Source organism: Mya arenaria, chromosome 5, assembly GCF_026914265.1.
Source record: "Mya arenaria isolate MELC-2E11 chromosome 5, ASM2691426v1".
NCBI lineage: Eukaryota > Metazoa > Mollusca > Bivalvia > Myida > Myidae > Mya > Mya arenaria.
This window is the reverse complement of record NC_069126.1, coordinates 35,021,645-35,040,558: the sequence shown is the minus strand read 5'-3', so window position 1 is coordinate 35,040,558 and position 18,914 is coordinate 35,021,645. Positions and strand designations below refer to the sequence as shown.

Genomic DNA, 18,914 nt, shown 5'->3' with positions numbered 1-18,914 from the left:
AGGGGACTTACAGTATTATGTTGTTCCCCTTTCTGGGGAAGACATACTGTTTTTACCCTGTCCATACGCCACACTTCTCAATCATTACAAAATACTTGGACCAAGGAACTTCGTATTTGGTATGCTGGATGTTCATGACCAGCAGATGACCCCTATTGATTTTTAGATCAGTAGGTCAAAAGGTCAAGGTCACAGTGATCTAAAGATGAAACAAAGGTTTTTGCTGAATAACTGAAGATCCTTTAGGTCCAGACACTTCATACTTGGTATGCAGGTAGGTCATAACCAGTTGATGGCTCCTATTGATTTTGAGATCAGTAGGTCAACAGTCAAGGTTGCGGAGACCTTCAGGTGAAAAGTGATATATTGGTGGTGAGCTAGAGCTGAAAATAGTTTCCGCTCAACATTTAAAGAACACTTGCACCCAGGAACTTTATAAATGGTATGCCAGTTGATCATGACCCCTATTGGTTTTGGAATAAGAATGTGAAAGATCAAGGTTGCGATTACCTCGGGGTGAAAAAAAGAAGCTTTCTGCTCAATAACTAAAGATCGCTTGCAGCGAGGAACTTCTATCTTGAAACCACTAGGCCCAAAAGAAGCCCGGCCCTGGGGGTTACAAGTTTCCTATAGATTAATATAAAAAACATTTCTTGTCTGAAGTCGCTAAGCAATGACCCTTGATATTTTGTATGTAGCATCATAAAGTGGTACTCCAGCAAGTTTGTTCATATTGTGCCCATAAAGACAAAACTGGCCATGCCCTGGAGTTGACAAGATTCCTCTAGCTTTTATAGGAAAATCTTGTCTAGCACGTATCCTGAGAACTGGTTTTCTGGACTGGTTTTAGGTCAAACCAAGACATGTTGCACCAGTCACTCAGCCCGTGACATCAATGGAACCGGTCTGGGCCCAGGTTCATGTATGTGTAGAAATGACAAACCAAATTTCTGCATTCTTAAATTGAATGCCCCTTTTTCAATTCCTTTCGTCTATCAATATCAATATATGAAGGATATTCTGCGTTATACTTTTTTTTTTAAATAATGGGCTCTTCAAACAGGCATCACAAATGATTACTTGGAAATTTAGTACTCATTTAATTTAGCTTGATGAAGACAGTTGACAGTTTACATGTCTTACTCATACTCTTGATGCCATTTTCTGGGTAGAAACCACCACTTTGTGTGGATACTCTTTGAGGGTACTCAAAACGACTTCTTGTGTGAGTGGATACTTACATGTATACCGATAGACCACTCTCATCCTCTAAAGAGTAACATGTGCAGATCTAGTATTATCCCATTGGTGTCAAAATGATCACTGAGGGCCTTAGTTTGAACAAAACAAGAGCACCACTGATCTCCCTTTAACGCTTGCCTTGACAAGGGTCCAACCTCAGTGTTAACTTATTTTATATTTATTGGGAATTATGGAGCAAACAACTTCCCCCGATAATATGATTGGTCTGAAACTTAGTACACATGACCACCGTATCGTGTATTAATGCCTACATTTCTTTCTGTTAGTTTCGGCAAGATGTACAAGAAAAACGGGCAATTGGGATGTTGCTAAACTTGACTAGAGTGTATTACTTTAACAGTTTAAAAAAATTGTCAAGAAACCTAGTACACAATCAATCACTGGCCTTTAAAAATGTTATGACCAAGGTGTTTTTTTTGCAAGACGCCACGGACAAGGCTATCACAATACCTGGACTGTCGTTTAAACTTATTTTACAATTGGGAAACAAGTTATTATAACATTATAGTTCTCTCTCTCATTACCACAATTGTTGTGGGGGAAACCGTTGTACCCGGAGGAACCAAATTGTCCGACTTGGGGACAACAAACCAAACTCATATGAGCCGAGGCCGGGAATCAACCCAGGTTGCCTTGGTGAGAAGCGAGTGTAACCACTGCGCTATCCAGGAAGAAAGGGACTAGCCAATAAAACACAACACAATGAACAATCATGCCTGATGTATTATCATGATTATGTGTCTGTGATAACAAACATTGTTGTACACAGCAGGCAAACAAATAGCAATGGTAAACTCTGAGGTGCATGCTATGCCACTGTTCGTAGATTTTTTGTTCCACTGATTTTCTGACTATGTCTTGGCACAATAGAAGGAAAGAAAAATATATACATTTTTTTAATAATATTGGAAATCCCACTCTCAAATCCAGCATCTATTTACTTTTAGCCAGTTATCCTTTTTAGTACTGAACTTGAGGCCTATGTTTTCCTAAAACATATGGTGATTTTGACACAACTCTTGCATTTGGGATTGACAATAAACTTGATTAAATATATAGGATTTTACATGAGTTGCTATTTAATACAAACATTTATGAAACGAGTTTAGGAAATGTTATAGTCAGCCTTTAGCAGGCTTCATCAGTTTTCTGTTTACGGTTATATTCAATTTTGTATTAAATTAAAAATATGATTTTTTTTAATATGACGACACATTTTTCCCAAAAAATGAAAATTTTAGTTGTTTTTTTTTCAGATAAGTTTGACGCTAAATTAGTACGGCGAAAATCGTCAATGTCTATTAAAGTATATTACACTTGTGTTATTACAATGAAAATATGGAATGGTTGTGTTACATTCGAAATGAGGTGGATAATGTGATTTTTTTTCTAGTATATTAGTTCTCTTTTTTTTCTTCTATTTATATTTCCTCATCCTACCAAACATTTTTGGGAGAAAACCAGGTAAAACATGAAATTTAAAAACAGTGGACTAAAGGGTAAACAATAAGCCCTAAACATGGGTAAATATAAACAGTACCTGCTATATGGTAAAAAACGTTAAAACTGTCGCCATGGAACTGGCAAATTATAGCCCTTAACTATGGCAAATGTATGCAAATGTATATAATTATTGTATTCCATACAAGGATGCATGCATGAAAAATTATTGTGTAAGTGTAAATACATATGTTGTATAATAGTGTTAATATACGAGACACTAAAATCACGAGTACTCTTCTAAATATACTCTTGTCTATCTCAAATAATAAGTGTATGTGTACCTAAATTGTATAAACAAATATGTGTGCGTTGTTTCAGCTGTACTAGATAAACAGGGAGACAAAAATACTCTAAACAAGCTCAATATATAATATATAATAAAATTGAACAATCTAGCTCAATATATAATATATAATAAAGTTGAAAAATCTAGGTGAGTTCCTTTAACTTTTGTAAAAAATAAAATGGAGACAGCTCATATAATCCTACAGTTTTAAACTTTGAATTCAGAATGTCCCACAAATCCTATTCAGAACATATTAGGTGAAATGTAAATGAGAAAGGTGGGTGGAGCAAGCAATGTTCTTACTCGCTAAGATTTTACTTAATATGTTCTAACGTAGATTATAACATGTTTTCAGCAAGATGGGAACCAAATTATGACTTCTGGTCTATGATTTAAACCTTGATACTTATTTAACGCTTATTGACGATTTCATTGGCTGAAAATGTAGGTTTGAATCTAAATTGCCTTAGACATTGCTGAGACAAATAAATAATGACGGAAAAAGTGGCATAAAAATAACAGAGGAAAAAGTAAATTGTAAATGATAATATCACATCAATATTTTTCATAACCTTGAATTTTCCAACAATTAACTGTCCTTTGAATAATAAAAACGCTATACAAATAACACATGCCTTAACAATCGTTTATACAAATAAATAAGTTCACAATATGCACAATCATTATAAATATCACAATCTAAAATCATAACAATTAAAAACAAATCATATCATTGAATGACAGTACTGTTATATGATAAGGTATGGAACTTTATAAAAGATAATCCCTTTTCAACAAAAAAATTCTTTAAAAACATAAATATTTTAAATGAGTAACTTGCAAAAAAAATGTTGATTGCAATTTTTTTATTCAAATTAACAACTTTCAATCAATAGTTAAGTTTTTTTCCTGGAAAAATAAGCAATTCAGCTCCTTAACTTAAAGTACTTAAAAAGCCACTAGTCTCCACTAATACAAAGGCCAATCATTAATAACTTGACGACATGTAACGTATTGAGGGTAAATTTAGTACCATCTTTATTCTAGTTCTTGGATATTTTCCCCAGGTTTTGAATTAAAATATTACATGCATAACTCGTCAAATCGTGAAATGCCTGGCATCTTGCAGGAGTAGTGATATTTGGGCATTGGAATGGCATTATAACAGAACAATTTCTAACACATGTTTTTGTTCATAATGTAACTCTTTCATTGTTTATCAACATTTTCATTGTTTATCAAAAGAACCCAACAAGCGTGCAGTACTAAAAAGTGAACATGTATAAAACTAATGTATATTTATATTATACAACAAACGTTGCCAAAAGCAATAACAAAAAACAAAACAAATGATTTGAAAATGGTATACCTGATTACAATGTTATTCATTTGTGAGAAATAGAGCATGTTAATGAGTGAAAATGTTTCATTCCAGAAATGGAATATTAAGACTCTCTTCCACGCTAAACCATGTCCAACCTCCAGCCACAATGTTTTTTATTTGACAAAATATCGGTCAAGTAGAGAAGTGCACTGTAATCAGGGAAGAGGTGCCAAAGTTTCAACATACCTCATGTTTTTTTATATACCCCCTCAGCCCCCACCCCAAAACATTCATCTTTATAATCTAGATAAGAAGCTAAAAATTACATTGGGAATTATCTCCCATTATATTCCAATGGGAAAACTTTGTTTAAAAAATACTATAACATAGTAGTATACATACTTATTAGGATACCCTATCTTAATTACTATCAAATATAAGAAAAACTTAAAAGCAAAACCATTTTCAAAATTATAAATACTCGCTTCTATAATTATGTATTGTATTATAAAATTTACTAGGTATTATAATTCAAATTATCCTAATATATTTCTAATATCATAAACCTGTTATAGCAGTAAAACAATTATAAGTCAAATGTGTATACTAAATGTAAATGATAACTAATGCTTCCACATCATGTAAATCGCCAATGACCAGTTTCTTTAATGACTTCTTGGCCTTTAAACGTATCTTGATCATTCTTATGGCAACAAAAAAATATTTTTTGACAGAATTTGGTCTGGTGAACTGCAGCAAATTGTACAAAACTTGGATAAGTTGTCCAAAGGTTATATTTCAGTTAGTGTGCATGTAAAATGATTTCATTGGTTAATATTAATTTTTGGATAAATATTGACCAATCAATAAATATTTTGGCAAACTTTAACCAAACCAAAGACTAAACCAGTTTATGCAATTGGCTACTGGACCTTATCCAAGATAGATTTTTAACCAAACAAGGTTCAAATGGAATCTCATGTCATTCGAATACTTGATACCTAGCCAAGATATAAGTCAGAAACAGGTCATTAATATCTGTTTGTAGAATAACGATGAAAATAAATACAAGTTCATGTACACAACTGGCCAACATATTTCAGGTATTAAAATCCCATTTTCGATGTTTCTCGTTACAACAAATAACAAAACCAGTTTGAAACAAGTGCTCATCAACGCTCATCTGTAACTCTGAAGTCGCAAAAAATGGAGTAACTCTACAATAATTAAAACCAGAGTTGTTGACTTTTGCTGAACATGTTTGTGATGTCTCTGAAAACATGTGTATACCAAGTCTCTGAAAACATGTGTATACCAAGTCTCTGAAAACATGTGTATACCAAGTCTCTGAAAACATGTGTATACCAAGTCTCTGGCAACATGTGTATACCAAGTCTCTGAAAACATGTGTATACCAAGTCTCTGAAAACATGTGTATACCAAGTCTCTGAAAACATGTGTATACCAAGTTTCATTTGAATATCTTGAATGATTATGGCATTATGGCCAATTAAATAATCTTTGCACAACGACATCGACAGCAACAACAACACCAAGGCTACAACAGCTCTTCAGCATTTTTTCTTCGAAAAAACAGACCAGTAATATTTTCATTATCAATAATGCTTTTTTTATTCTGATTTTTGTATCCATAATTTTGTCTATCAAAGAACTGAGTTGTTTATGCCGCCTTGCAGCAAAGGGCCATCATAACGTCTTAACAGTTATCACAGTTGTGCAAATGTTGACTAGCTGGACGTTGTGCTGTCGCCCTAGAGCCGAGATGAACTCGAGTTTGCCAGCTCGAAAAACAACACGTACGCCTCTGACGATACGGCTTGGTTTCCTCCGCAAGAACTCACACTGAAATAATGAGATAAGTATAATAATAATAATCTTACCTCAATTAACACCATGTTGATTGTCATTTAGTCATGCAATTAGCCAATAAAGGGAATATATTATGTAAATAAATAATAGGACTAGTGACTAGGCAGAATGAGGCTCCCTTTCCTATCTTATCAATTTAACATCTATTTATATTCTAATCTTTGAGTGTAATGTTGGCCTCCATCCTCTCAATCAGCCGACCCTTACCACCCCTTCATAGGTATAGTGTATTGGCTTTTTTAATTCATCATTTTTTCTTTTATTATTTCAAAATTATTTCTGCTATTTTACAAATTGTTTCCACGGCCCTTGATATCAGGCTCCAAACTTCCCTGACCTTTCCCTGACTTTTGCCAATTTCACAAACTTCCCTGACTTTTGCCAATTTCACAAACTTCCCTAACCTTTCCCTGACTTTTGCCAATTTCACAAACTTCCCTGACCTTTCCCTGACTTTTGCCAATTTCACAAACTTCCCTAACCTTTCCCTGACTTTTGCCAATTTCACAAACTTCCCTGACCTTTCCCTGACTTTTGCCAATTTCACAAACTTCCCTAACCTTTCCCTGACTTTTGCCAATTTCACAAATTTCCCTGACCAATTGAACAATCCCAGATTTTACCAAGACCTTGAAATAAAACATTTTTTCCTGCCTTTTCCTTGACTGTGTGAACTCGCTAGAAGCTATGCTGCTCTTGTACACTTAGATACAGGCTTAGTAGAATGGGCAAGAACACATGAGGGAAGGAATGGCTGGTAATATGTGAATAAACATCTTTTTTTCTATTTCTTTTTTTAAGAATTTCCCTACACAATCAATCCATCAGGCAACAGGCCCCATTTTCTCGAAACTTCTACTTCCCTTATAACATGATCAAGGTAAGCTCACTAGTTTTGGTTTGGTACAAACTGTTTGTATAATAATATTAAAGATAATTGAAGTCTAAAAACTCTCAAAAGAAGTAAACATTTCACAATTGATACCAGACCAAAATATAAATTATGATATTCAAAATAAACCATTTTATTTATCAAAATCAAATTAAAGTACGTATTTTGGCTAATTGAAATAAGCTTCTTCAGCCTGTTAAGAAATTGGGGCCTGTACTTATTCCATATAAATTTCTACCCAAATTGTTACAAGTTCAGGTCCCTGATGCAAAACTGACCAATTTTCTAGCTAAGGATTCCCATCTCCAATCTACTGTGTATCCCTGGTAGCACCATCAGAAACAGTAACATTTGGACCACATAAAACAACTGGATAACCCTCATATGAAAATTCCTTGGGAAAACCCAGCAGGTCTACTTACTGAGTATCATTAAAGCTGTGCCATTCCCCGGAGTACGGGTGTTTACACTTGGCTGTGTAATGTCCGCCATATGTGGTTCCGGAGTGTTCACTGACCGCGTAAAGGTTGTATACCGGACGTTGACCTGTAACACACAACTTTGTATACACCCACCGTACTAACTCAGTTTCGTTAGTACAAATATCTTTATCTTCATTGTTAAGAAAGCTGGTAGATGATAGAACCATGCTTGATTCTGTTATATGGGTAGGAACCAGTACTGGTGTCTGTTTTGAGGGGCTCTATAGGGATCAAACCCACAACCTCTTGGATATAGGGCAAGACGCATTATCAACTAGACCCCACCTCATATCTGTACAAACTTGATTGTGTGTACCTTACGACAAGGAAAATCCAGCATGACACTAGATTTCATTGTACAAATTATAGTTCATTGTACAGCCTGGGCCCACATTCAATAATGTTTGAGACTAAGCGCTCAGAAATGTTTCAAATTATATTCCATATAACTTTATTTGACCAAAAAAGTGTTGCCTGATTTTAATCATGTATACAGCAATCTTTACCATGTTTGCTCTTGTTAGAGCAATTTTATATGAACATTAAGATATGCTGTTTCGAGTCTTTGTCTCCTACTCAGATTCAAGACATTGATGAATATAGGCCCTGCTATCCATAATACTTGGTATGTGCTTCATAGGGTATCAACACGCATGTACAGGTAAGTCACCTTAATGCCTACTCCACCCTTAAACTAAATTGAAACATCTTAAAAGGTGATACAATGAAAAGAATATGTTAATTTCATCGTCAGTGTTTTAATCATTGTTAAAACTATAAAAGTATAATAATTCAGCACTTAATTCAGCAGGATATTACTCTGTACCTTTCTCGGCCGCAAACTCCGAGAAGTCGAGGTTGGAAATCGGGAAGTTGACCAGAGTGGTAATCTTTCGACTGTATCGCTCCTGGCTGAACCTCTTTAAATCTGCACGCATATGGTTAAGGTGCAATTTGTCTCATATTCCGTAAAGTGTGGACATATATAAATTGAAAACATTTCAGAAAAATTTAAACACATTCATCCATAAATGACAGTACTACATACAGGCTTTGCAAAGAAATTGACCTTTTCAGCGTACAATGAGCATTTCTGGGATTTTCTCAAGGTAATTTGAGCAATTTAAACAATTCTTAAGCACTGAGGCACAAAGTATAAAAATCACTATTCCCATTATTGGTTTATAAACCTTCTTTCAAAAACAATTGCGATTTTAATAAAAACATAAACAAATATTTGACAGTTTTAAGCGTTTATTTCCAGGAAGGCAGAAGGGTGCCTTTTCTGGTCTCCATAAGGACAGAAGAGTGCTACCAAAAAAGCACAGGCTCCAGCACCCTTCCATAACTCTTCAGCTAAAACCCTAGTTTATATTACCAGGTACTTCAAGCAGCCAAAACATTAACAAACAAATATAGTGAAAGGATACGAAGCACTAATATCTGAGGGAACTTCTGTATTGAAAATCTCTTTGTACAAGAACTTCTCTTCTTGCATTTAGTACAGGTCTGAAAAGAAAAGTTATTTTGCTAAAACTCAACAAAAAATGAAAATGTCACTACAAAGTAATAAAATGTTTGAATAAGTGTTATAAAGCGTGCATATTCTTTTTCAATTTTCTACCAATGGTTGTTGATAATTTTTTGAATACAAATCAAAATATAAATATTCCTTACCGGGCTCTCATCACCATCCAATCTTTCCTCCTTCATGAAGAGTCCCAAACAGTCCAGAATATCACACTCCGAACGTGTCTGAAATCAAAGAGAAGTTCTTGCACTCATTTGTAACATAATATGACAATGTTGTCCAACATGTCAAACTGGAAGTTAAACTGATAAAAAATTCCTATAACTTAGATATAAAACCTTGTGCAGCTGTTTTTAGTAATTCAGTTTTGTTTTTTTTATTTCTATAATGCATTTTACATAAGAATGTAAAAATCTGGGCTATTTGCAACTTCTTTGCAATACACGTAATTTCAGGATCATGCTCTTCCCCCCTGTAAAGCACATATATGTTAAATCTTTTTCTAATCATAATGATCCTAAAATTTATTCATGTGACTTTGTCAGACTATTTCTCGATATGTGACTGCCTTACACATTGCTCAATTCCGCAGACAATGTCACATTTATACAACCAGTGAATCCTGACTTACCCTTGAGACGGGCAAAGAGAGGTCCCAGAAGGGGTCAAAGGTCACAGACCGATGTCCACAGTTGTCAAACTTCAGCTCACTCTTCAACTGACCAACAAAGATCTCTGGAAAACAAAAAAAAACATCAGGTTGACTAAAAAGTGACAAACAAAAACTTAAAGAGAATATAATGGACAATCACAATTGCGATTCAACATTTTTATCTATGAAACATTTTCTGTTGTGTAAGTCACAGCATAAAACTGGAAAAGAAGACACAAGTTATTTCAAAATGTTGTGAATTCAATATTAAGGCAACTTCTAGAATTTTAAGAAATGTTCTGCAAGCAGATGCCAACCCTCATCCTATTCTCTGTCAATCAAGGTGCATAACTTTACAAATATTTGGCAAGAGTTGTGGGACTTGCTTGAAATGTGAATGATATCATAGAACATAAGCACCAAGTTTCATGATACTATTTTGAACAGTTTTCAAAATAAGGCCTAGTTTTTGCCACCAGACGGATTCAGCAGACAACATCAAGGGTTTATGGCAAATTATTATTTTTTTGTTCCATAAATAATATAAAAAAATGAGTACAAAACATTGATCACTTTAACACACAAATATCGAATGTGCAAAAAGCAAAGATGGGAAACTTCAGATTATATCTATACGTACCAACAACACGACTATGGTCATAGCGGAGATAGTTGTTCCAGTATTCCAGGGCCTTTTCTGAATCACTGAAACAGAAACAATATAAAGACTTAGTTTGGAGAAGGGCACTTATTAACTGATTCTTGTTTTTTTTATAGTTTTATTGAATGATGCTTCTTGTTTTATCGTAGGATTATTTCACATGCTTCAAACCAATTAAGTTTATGATATAATATTGAAGAAAGTCACCAATAATCACATACTGAAATAATTGATTAATGAAATTTTGGTTTTGGCAATCTTATTTAGTCCAAGCTTCTTTGACTTCCCTTTACTTATAATGATACCAGGAAGTCCAAAGAATAACTCAATGTTCAGCTTCATGGCCGATTTTTAGCCATGCTAGTATTGCGAAAATAATCACATTCTGATACTTGTATTATGGTAGATCAATACTTTATCTTTTTAAGTAATGAGTTTTAATAACTGTTGAAAGTATTTAATTACCTCAGTTTTTAAAAAATTCAATTACATATCAAAATGTACGGTAATGACTGTACATGTTGCTTTTCAAAGGGCAGCCATCCATAATTTCAAAAGTAAATATCATAAAAGAGAAATAACTATTGAAAGCATTAATTTACCACAAAGTTTTCAAAAAATTCAATTACATATCAAATGCACTGTAATGGCTGTAGCTTTTTAAAGGGCACCTGAATCCATGACTCCAAAAGTCAATAACAAAAAAGGGAAACAACTGAGTTTTAGAAGCAACAACTAAAACTTACAGTGCATAAACTATCTGAGCTATTCTCAAAGGCCACAACACAGAGAAAAGAAGAAAACAATGCTGAGCAAAGAATACAACAGACGCATGTCCATTATGATATTAATTTCATCGAGATACGTACTGCTCTTAAATGTAATAAACAGTCTGGTTCAATTAATCTCCTCATAATTACATCAATTATCCAATCCCTTAGGAAACCTGAAGCTAAAATAACCATTGTGATCACTTGAAAACAATATTCCTCACAGGCAATACATCATAACTAGTGATTAACACTGTCTGAGCTGCCAATCAAATTACTTCAATTCCATGGATTTAAGACCTACATGTATGTTTTATGTTTGGCAGGTCGGTGATGTATATGTATATATCTGGATCCAATTAGTTTAGTATAAGCACTAATTTCATTTAGCTACATAGCAACAACAGCTGTTAGCTAACATAATTATGCTTAAGTTGTTCGCAACCTTACTGTGAGGCAATAAGAAAGTTTTCTCAGTTGGGAAAGAAATAAGTATAAACTAAACTAAGGTATTGTAAAAATTTGAATTTTACTAACACAAGCTTGGTACAGCATTAATAGATTTTCCCTGAGTTAAAAAGGCTCATGTCAGCATTATCAAGCCTAAATTCACATCATCACAGTTAATAATTTATATACCTGGAGAACTTCTCGTCATCAATCTGTTGGTGTTTAGGTTTCTGTGTAATGCGGTTAACATCCTCGTGCAGACCCTCCAGCAGGTAACGTAAAAACTCCTGGGCATCCTGCTGCCTGTGGAACACAAACATGCAAAGCTGCATTTTCTCATTTTGGTCATAGAATGTATTTAGGCTAAAGTTTTGCACTTGGGTCATAAAAATGACTTCTTTTCAAGAAAAATGAAAAAAATTCTAGGAGCAATTTTTTTCTTAGCAGTATTTCAATGGTAGTAATGCACTGTTGAAAATTATTTCTAGGAACAAAACTGTTCTTAAGAGTTCTTGATAAAATGCCTGTGACTGTCCTTCAAAAGATATATCGATGGCCACACTTCAAAATGCCGAAAAAGCATTTTTTTTCTGTTTCGGAATTTTTTACATCACTAAAATCATTAAGGCAAGCAGCATCTAACTGCAAAATGCTGAGTAAATAGTCCAATGAGAATAATTTATGGTGTTGTATCATGTGATCAAAATCTCGAGCAATGATTGGACATCTCACAGAAGCAAAAATGCCGAACCTTCAGAAATTGTAACTTCAACAAGAGCTGTCGTAAGACAGCGCGCTCGACTATGTTGCTTTGACTTAGAAGTGAATACAATAACAATGTAATATGTGCCTGTCAAAAGCAATAAAACAATCATATTAAAAAGTGAACAAGAATCGCGATGTGACAAAACCAGGTTCTTAATGAGTGGCATAGAGATTCAGTTTTAGTAACAGTGACCTTGACCCTAGGGGGCCAAAAGGCAATCCATGAAAGCCCTGCATAAACTTGTCTTATATACCAAGTTTGGTCACACTATGTGAACCCTTACTTGAGTTATTTAGTACTAACCATATTTCTATTTTTAGCAACAGTGACCTTGACCTAGACCATAACTCTCGGGGCCCGAAACACAATCTTAGGAAAGGTCTCTATAAACTCTTCCTATATACCAAGTTTGGTCACAATATGAATTGAATATGTAGACACTTAAGTTATTCAAAACCAACCATTTTTCTATTTTTTAATAGTAACCTTGACCTTGATCCTAGGGGCCTCAAACGCATTCCAATAAAAGGTGTCTATAAACTCTTCGTATATACCAAGTTTGGTCTCTTTATTTTAAACCTAGCTAAAATTATTTGATACATAAGGTGACTTTGACGCTGCCCTCCCACCAGCCTGCCAAAACAATGAGGCAAGTCTTTCAAATAACTTGTTGTCCCTTTATGAAAATGTGGCTAAGAATATAAAAATGTGCCTTTCAAAAAAAAAAATTAACGAAAAAAAAAATCATTCAAGGGCCATAATTTGTATTTAGGGTTAAAATGGACTTATGTTCCTTGTTGTAAGATGGTTGTCAATAAATGTGTGAAGTATTAAGTGCATTGAATGAAGGGTATAGAAGTTGTTTTTTTATTAATATCCCAACTTTCCCTTAAACTTTAACCTGCCCTAAAACTTTAACCTAAGTCAATCAGGGGCCATAATTTGTATAAAAGATAGTATGGAGTTATCTAACCTCATTATGTGATGGCCCTGAACAACTGTGTGAAGTATTAAGTCAATTGAATGAATGGTATTGGACTTATAAGTGAAAATTCCAACTTGAACCGGAAGCCGACGCCGACGCAAGTAGTATAGCCCTCCTTGTTCTTCAAATAGTCGAGCTAAAAATTGTAACTTCGGCATTTGTAAAAAATGTGTAAACAAATTACCAAAATTAATTACTAAAAATGTTGCTTCTGAAAACATGGGATTTTGTATCTTCAACATTTGGAAGTAAGGACATCGATATATGCATAATACCAGACTTTAGACAACATGTGCTGGTGATTTTTTTATTCCATGTAAAATTCATGTTTTCCAATAAAGCTTGAAATCATATATACATGTGTATTATTCACTTTATAAACTTATATTCTTAACTGATTGTTTACTGCATTAGAAATCACTCTTAATTGTGGGTAAATCACGGTTGGCATTTAAGTGATAGAAAAAGTTAATCAAAATGAGCAATAATTAAATATTTATAATTTGTACAATGTACATGTGGATGGTGGCAACTTTGGTCCAAACTTTTGTGATATTATACAACTTACTGGTAGCCTGTAAACTGGGATGCAAACTTTTGTGATGTTTAAAAACTTACTGGTAGCCTGTGAACAATAGTGCAAACTTGTGTGATATTTTTCAACTCACTGGTAGCCTGCGAACCATGGTGTAATCTTATGCGATATTCTACAACTTACTGGTAGCCTGTGAACCGATGTGTAATCTTGTGTGATATTTTACAACTTACTTATGTGATATTTTACAACTTACTGGTAGCCTGTGAACTGTGGTGTAATCTTATGTGATATTTCACATCTTACTGGTAGCCTGTGAACCATAGTGTAATCTTATGTGATATTTCACAACTTACTGGCAGCCTGTGAACCATAGTGTAATCTTATGTGATATTTCACAACTTACTGGCAGCCTGTGAACTGTGGTGTAATCTTATGTGATATTTTACAACTTACTGGCAGCCTGTGAACTGTGGTGTAATCTTATGTGATACTAAATACAACTTACTGGTAGCCTGTAAACCGAGGTGCAAACTTCTGGATCTGAGACTTGAAGGAATTCGGAGACACGTAGGTCGTACTCTTTTCCTTCCAAAACGATGTCATTAAGCTCACATACGCTTGAGAAAAGGAAATAGACATACTAGAGTTACTTCGCAATTTATAATCAGCTATATATAATACACTTGGTCATCATCACTGATAGAAGATGGCAGCTGAATAAACATTGCACAAGCAAATTATCCAAATGAATGGATTCTAACTTGGTAGAAAATTTATGATCAATTCAAACTATGCAAAACCAGATATTTGTTGATAAAAACTGCTAGAAAGGCATAATGCTTCTACTTCATTGTATTATTGTAACTTAAAAAAGCGATATAGGGCAGCACTAAATATGAACTCACCCACTATAAGTCCTCCTTTCAACTTGCTAGTTGTTTTATTTTTATCCATAACATAGTCTTCCTTTAAACAATATTCTAACAATGGACTTATATTACTCAGGCACTGAATGATTGAGTTCATGAAACACTGAAAATATACAAAACAATATTCTAACAATGGACTTATATTACTCAGGCACTGAATGATTGAGTTCATGAAACACTGAAAATATACAAAACAATATTCTAACAATGGACTTATATTACTCAGGCACTGAATGATTGAGTTTATGAAACACTGAAAATATACAAAACAATATTCCATCAATGGATGTGTATTACTCAGGCACTGAATGGTTAGCTTTATGAAACACTAAAATATTACACACCATTGAGGGTTATATGACATTATAGGGAACGCCTAGTCTGCAACCGAAAGTGTAGATGTACCCAGACATTAGTCGAAGTCCATTCACCTTCAGGGGCCTACTGGCAGGTCCTTATAAAGCCATATGGCCTGAAGTGGTGCGTTATATTTCTAACTCTATACCAAACATTAACACATTACCATACAATATTCAAAAATAGCTTTTGATGTGTTATATGAAGCAAAAAATGTTTACTCGTGACAATTTTTTGGCGTTTTGAAAACTGCAAGACACACTCAACAGTATTATGACGTCAGCGGTCCATATAATACTTTTTTGTGAATTCCGGACCGGAAAATATGTTATGTACAGCTGAGGTCATAAAACTTGATTTTTATTTAAAAAATGTGATATTCGGACCTATCAACTTATTTACCGGTATACAAAGTCACATATTATGTACTAAGGCACTAAATGATTATGTGAAACACTAAAAATATACAGAGATGCAGGGCTTGTGAACAAAACTTTTAAAACCAATAGAGGATAAATTTGAGTAAAAGACCTTTGTTAATAAATTGTGTTTTTTAGCTCCTTTTTATAAATGTATTTCTTTAGAATAAAAATAACAAGATTTTAGACAAAAAGGTTTATATTTATAGAAAATTTCTCAAAGTTAAAAATTAAACTGATTTGAACTTTTACACCAATCATAATCACACCTTGCTCAAATATATTTATAAATTTAAATATAAAAAACAATCATGAAAAAGCCAATCAAAAAGCCATTTTCATACTGATTCTATGTTTAATCCATGATGATAAATACTTACAGTATTGCCAATATTCCGTAACCCAACTTGTCCAGCATAGGTGTATTTATGAGATGAACCCTACAAAACAAAGACAATTAAAATTAATATGTAAAAAATACATACAGTTTCACAATGTATAAATTTATAAAAATTCATTTTACAAATGGTAATGTTATTAACAATATTAAATTACAATTTGTAATAACATCATCCAGCTGATACTTTTTAAAGAATAGTTGCCAGAAATATTTACTTTTTCAGATAACATTTTACAACAAACATTTCAACTGTTACAACTGCTTCAAGGAAAATATAATAGAGCTCTCAACAAAAATATGATAATGCTCATAAAAAAATATCTATATTTTTATATCAAAAACATAAATTTTATACATTAAAAAATATTTGTAACTCACTGTTGATAATGAACTACTTGAACTTTGTCTCGACAGAGATTTTGAGCCCTGGACTGCTTGTGAGTCGGTAATACTGTCTCTTCTCCGGCTATTGTCTAAATCCCTAGTCAAACTAGTACCTCGACTTATATTTTCCCGATTTCGAGATGAATTGAAATCATCTGTACCATATATAGAACCGTTTGTCATTCGACTACTTCTTGAACCAGCACGACCGCTTTCCCCATAGTCGTGTGTGTCTCTTCTTGATTCTCTATCACGTGTTCCAACAGCATCATCGTAACCTAAAGTTCTAGGAGAAGGTTTAACACGTTCATGACTAGTCAACTGTAAATTCGATAAATTGTTAGAAAGCCTATCAGCTGAGTTTTCAGATGTCCTGTGCACATTTGAAACACTTCTTGAGCGAACATGTCGTGACGAAATGTCATTCGTTGTAGACGACCCTGACCCTTGGTTATTAGAAGACAAGTTATATCTTCTAGGTAGTGTTCCTATAGATGCTGTATACTTTGAGTCAGTCCCAAATGTATGGTCCGCCTTGAGAGGTCCATTACGAGTTGCACTGCTATTTGACCTCAGGGAGGTATCACTTATCTTCCTTCCCCGAGAATCGAGCGGTCCGGGTCCTGCAGGGAGAGGGCGTCTGGACGGTGTATAGTGACTGGACGGGGCGCCTGTGATGGTATTATACTTGCCAGCAGATCCAAGACGTGTACTACTACTGCCATACGATGAGGAGTATAGTGCAGTTCCACTCGTTTTACCAGGCATCGTTCCTAGTCCAGTTGTTGCACCATGGATTGGAGACAGGTAGGGTGTACGATAACTCATTGAGGTAAGTCTGGTGATAATCCTATCAACACTGGCTATTCACATCTGCTTCATGTTTTAGTTTGTTTTTCATCTGAAAAACAATAACAGAATTTAAAAAAAAATCCCAATAAAATGACATTGCCACAACAAACCGCCTTCTGTCTTTGAAATATAAACACCATACCATACATGATATTGACTAACTAATATCATGTACAATGTACCTCTAGAAAACCAAGAGCTTTTACATTAAAAGCTCTGTGATAACTCGTCTCAAGACTCATCATCAATCCCAGAAAAAGGGCATTTTCAGACAGTATTATTTAACATAATATGCTCATCTTAATTCTCATTTTTAAACTTTAAAACTTTTAAAGCAATTGAGTAAGAATTCAAGTAAAAGCCTTATGTTGGTGGCTGCTTTGCTATTTCATCTGTTATCATTAGTGTAATAGATGACATGAAGTTACATCTTCATGATTAAGAATGGGCGGAGAGACATGGGACACTTCAGGCCATCTATAAACTGAATAAAATTACAAGCTTGTTGGCTGACTCATTGTCGGTAGCTATTGCACTTGTATGAAGCTCTAAAACTTAGTTATCAAAATTATATTGAACAAGCCCCAAAGCTATACTGTATGTTTATATTGTAAATGAAAGATATAACAATTCCTTAAAATGCAAAGTATGAAGCACGCTATATCTGTTGACAAGACCTAGTTACTGCAGACTCAATATGAATGATAGTAGTAAAACATGTAGGCCTAATTACAATTTGAAAATTTATAATAAACAATAGTTTGTCATTTTCACTTGTGGACGAAAAGCAACAACAAATTAGCAAAAACACAAATGATGGGGCATAGCCACTATCTTGTTCTGATAAAATACTTGTAAAAGGAAGACTTCCAACTTTTTGCAAACAAAAGCAACTTACTTAAACCAAAACATGTATGCCTATCATGTTTTGGAAGCAGTCCAAATACCTTAAACCAGACAAATAGCAATGAAAATACAATGATTCAGAAATCTTCAAAAAATACATTTACACATACAATTTGGTAGAAAAAATGCTAACATTTGATTCAACATATGAAACATACTTGCAACTTTTTTTATTTGATAACGCTTAGTCAGCAGAGGCTGTTAACATTTTCGCTGTTTCCAGGCAGAAAATAAATCGCTGCGAAGTGCGATCACCTGTCAAAATATTTGGCATATTTCTGACACGCCCATTTAAATGCATATGTGGTAGAAAGGGAGAAAATATATAAAAACGGACACTACATTAAATTTTAATAATATCGTGAAAAGCAAATACGAATTTAAAGAGGTTCCAAACCACTCACTTGATTTATAAATAAGGTGCCTCCTATCCGATTACATTTTTGTCGCCATCTTGATTACGACATAGTTACTCCGTGTCTCTATGGAAACGTTACAAAAGACCCCGAATTGTAAATTTCTTTGTCTTATAAATATCCTTACATATAATTACAGTGTAAACAAATAATTAAACATTTGGATATGTTTCATTAATTATGAAATACAATTTTGTCAAATACAATCTCCATATTTATTCTGTGCGCAGATGTCTTAGATGTCTGAACGAATGCGTT

General features: G+C 34.0%; 1 protein-coding gene across 1 annotated transcript; it reads right to left on the bottom strand.

Annotated features, from left to right (window-relative positions):
- Nucleotides 1-1,968: 1,968 nt before the first annotated feature.
- On the bottom strand, nt 1,969-18,466 carry LOC128234211 (ubiquitin carboxyl-terminal hydrolase 2-like). Its single transcript, XM_052948292.1, has 13 exons — nt 18,399-18,466; nt 16,477-17,383; nt 16,079-16,138; nt 14,899-15,025; nt 14,499-14,610; nt 11,894-12,007; nt 10,464-10,528; nt 9,803-9,906; nt 9,318-9,395; nt 9,071-9,149; nt 8,467-8,568; nt 7,581-7,704; nt 1,969-6,239 (listed from the first exon to the last, which is right to left on the bottom strand). The coding sequence occupies exons 2-13, from the start codon at nt 17,308-17,310 to the stop codon at nt 6,149-6,151; spliced, it is 1,890 nt and encodes a 629-aa protein (XP_052804252.1). The 5' UTR covers nt 17,311-17,383; nt 18,399-18,466; the 3' UTR covers nt 1,969-6,148.
- Between the last annotated feature and the right edge of the window lie 448 nt (nt 18,467-18,914).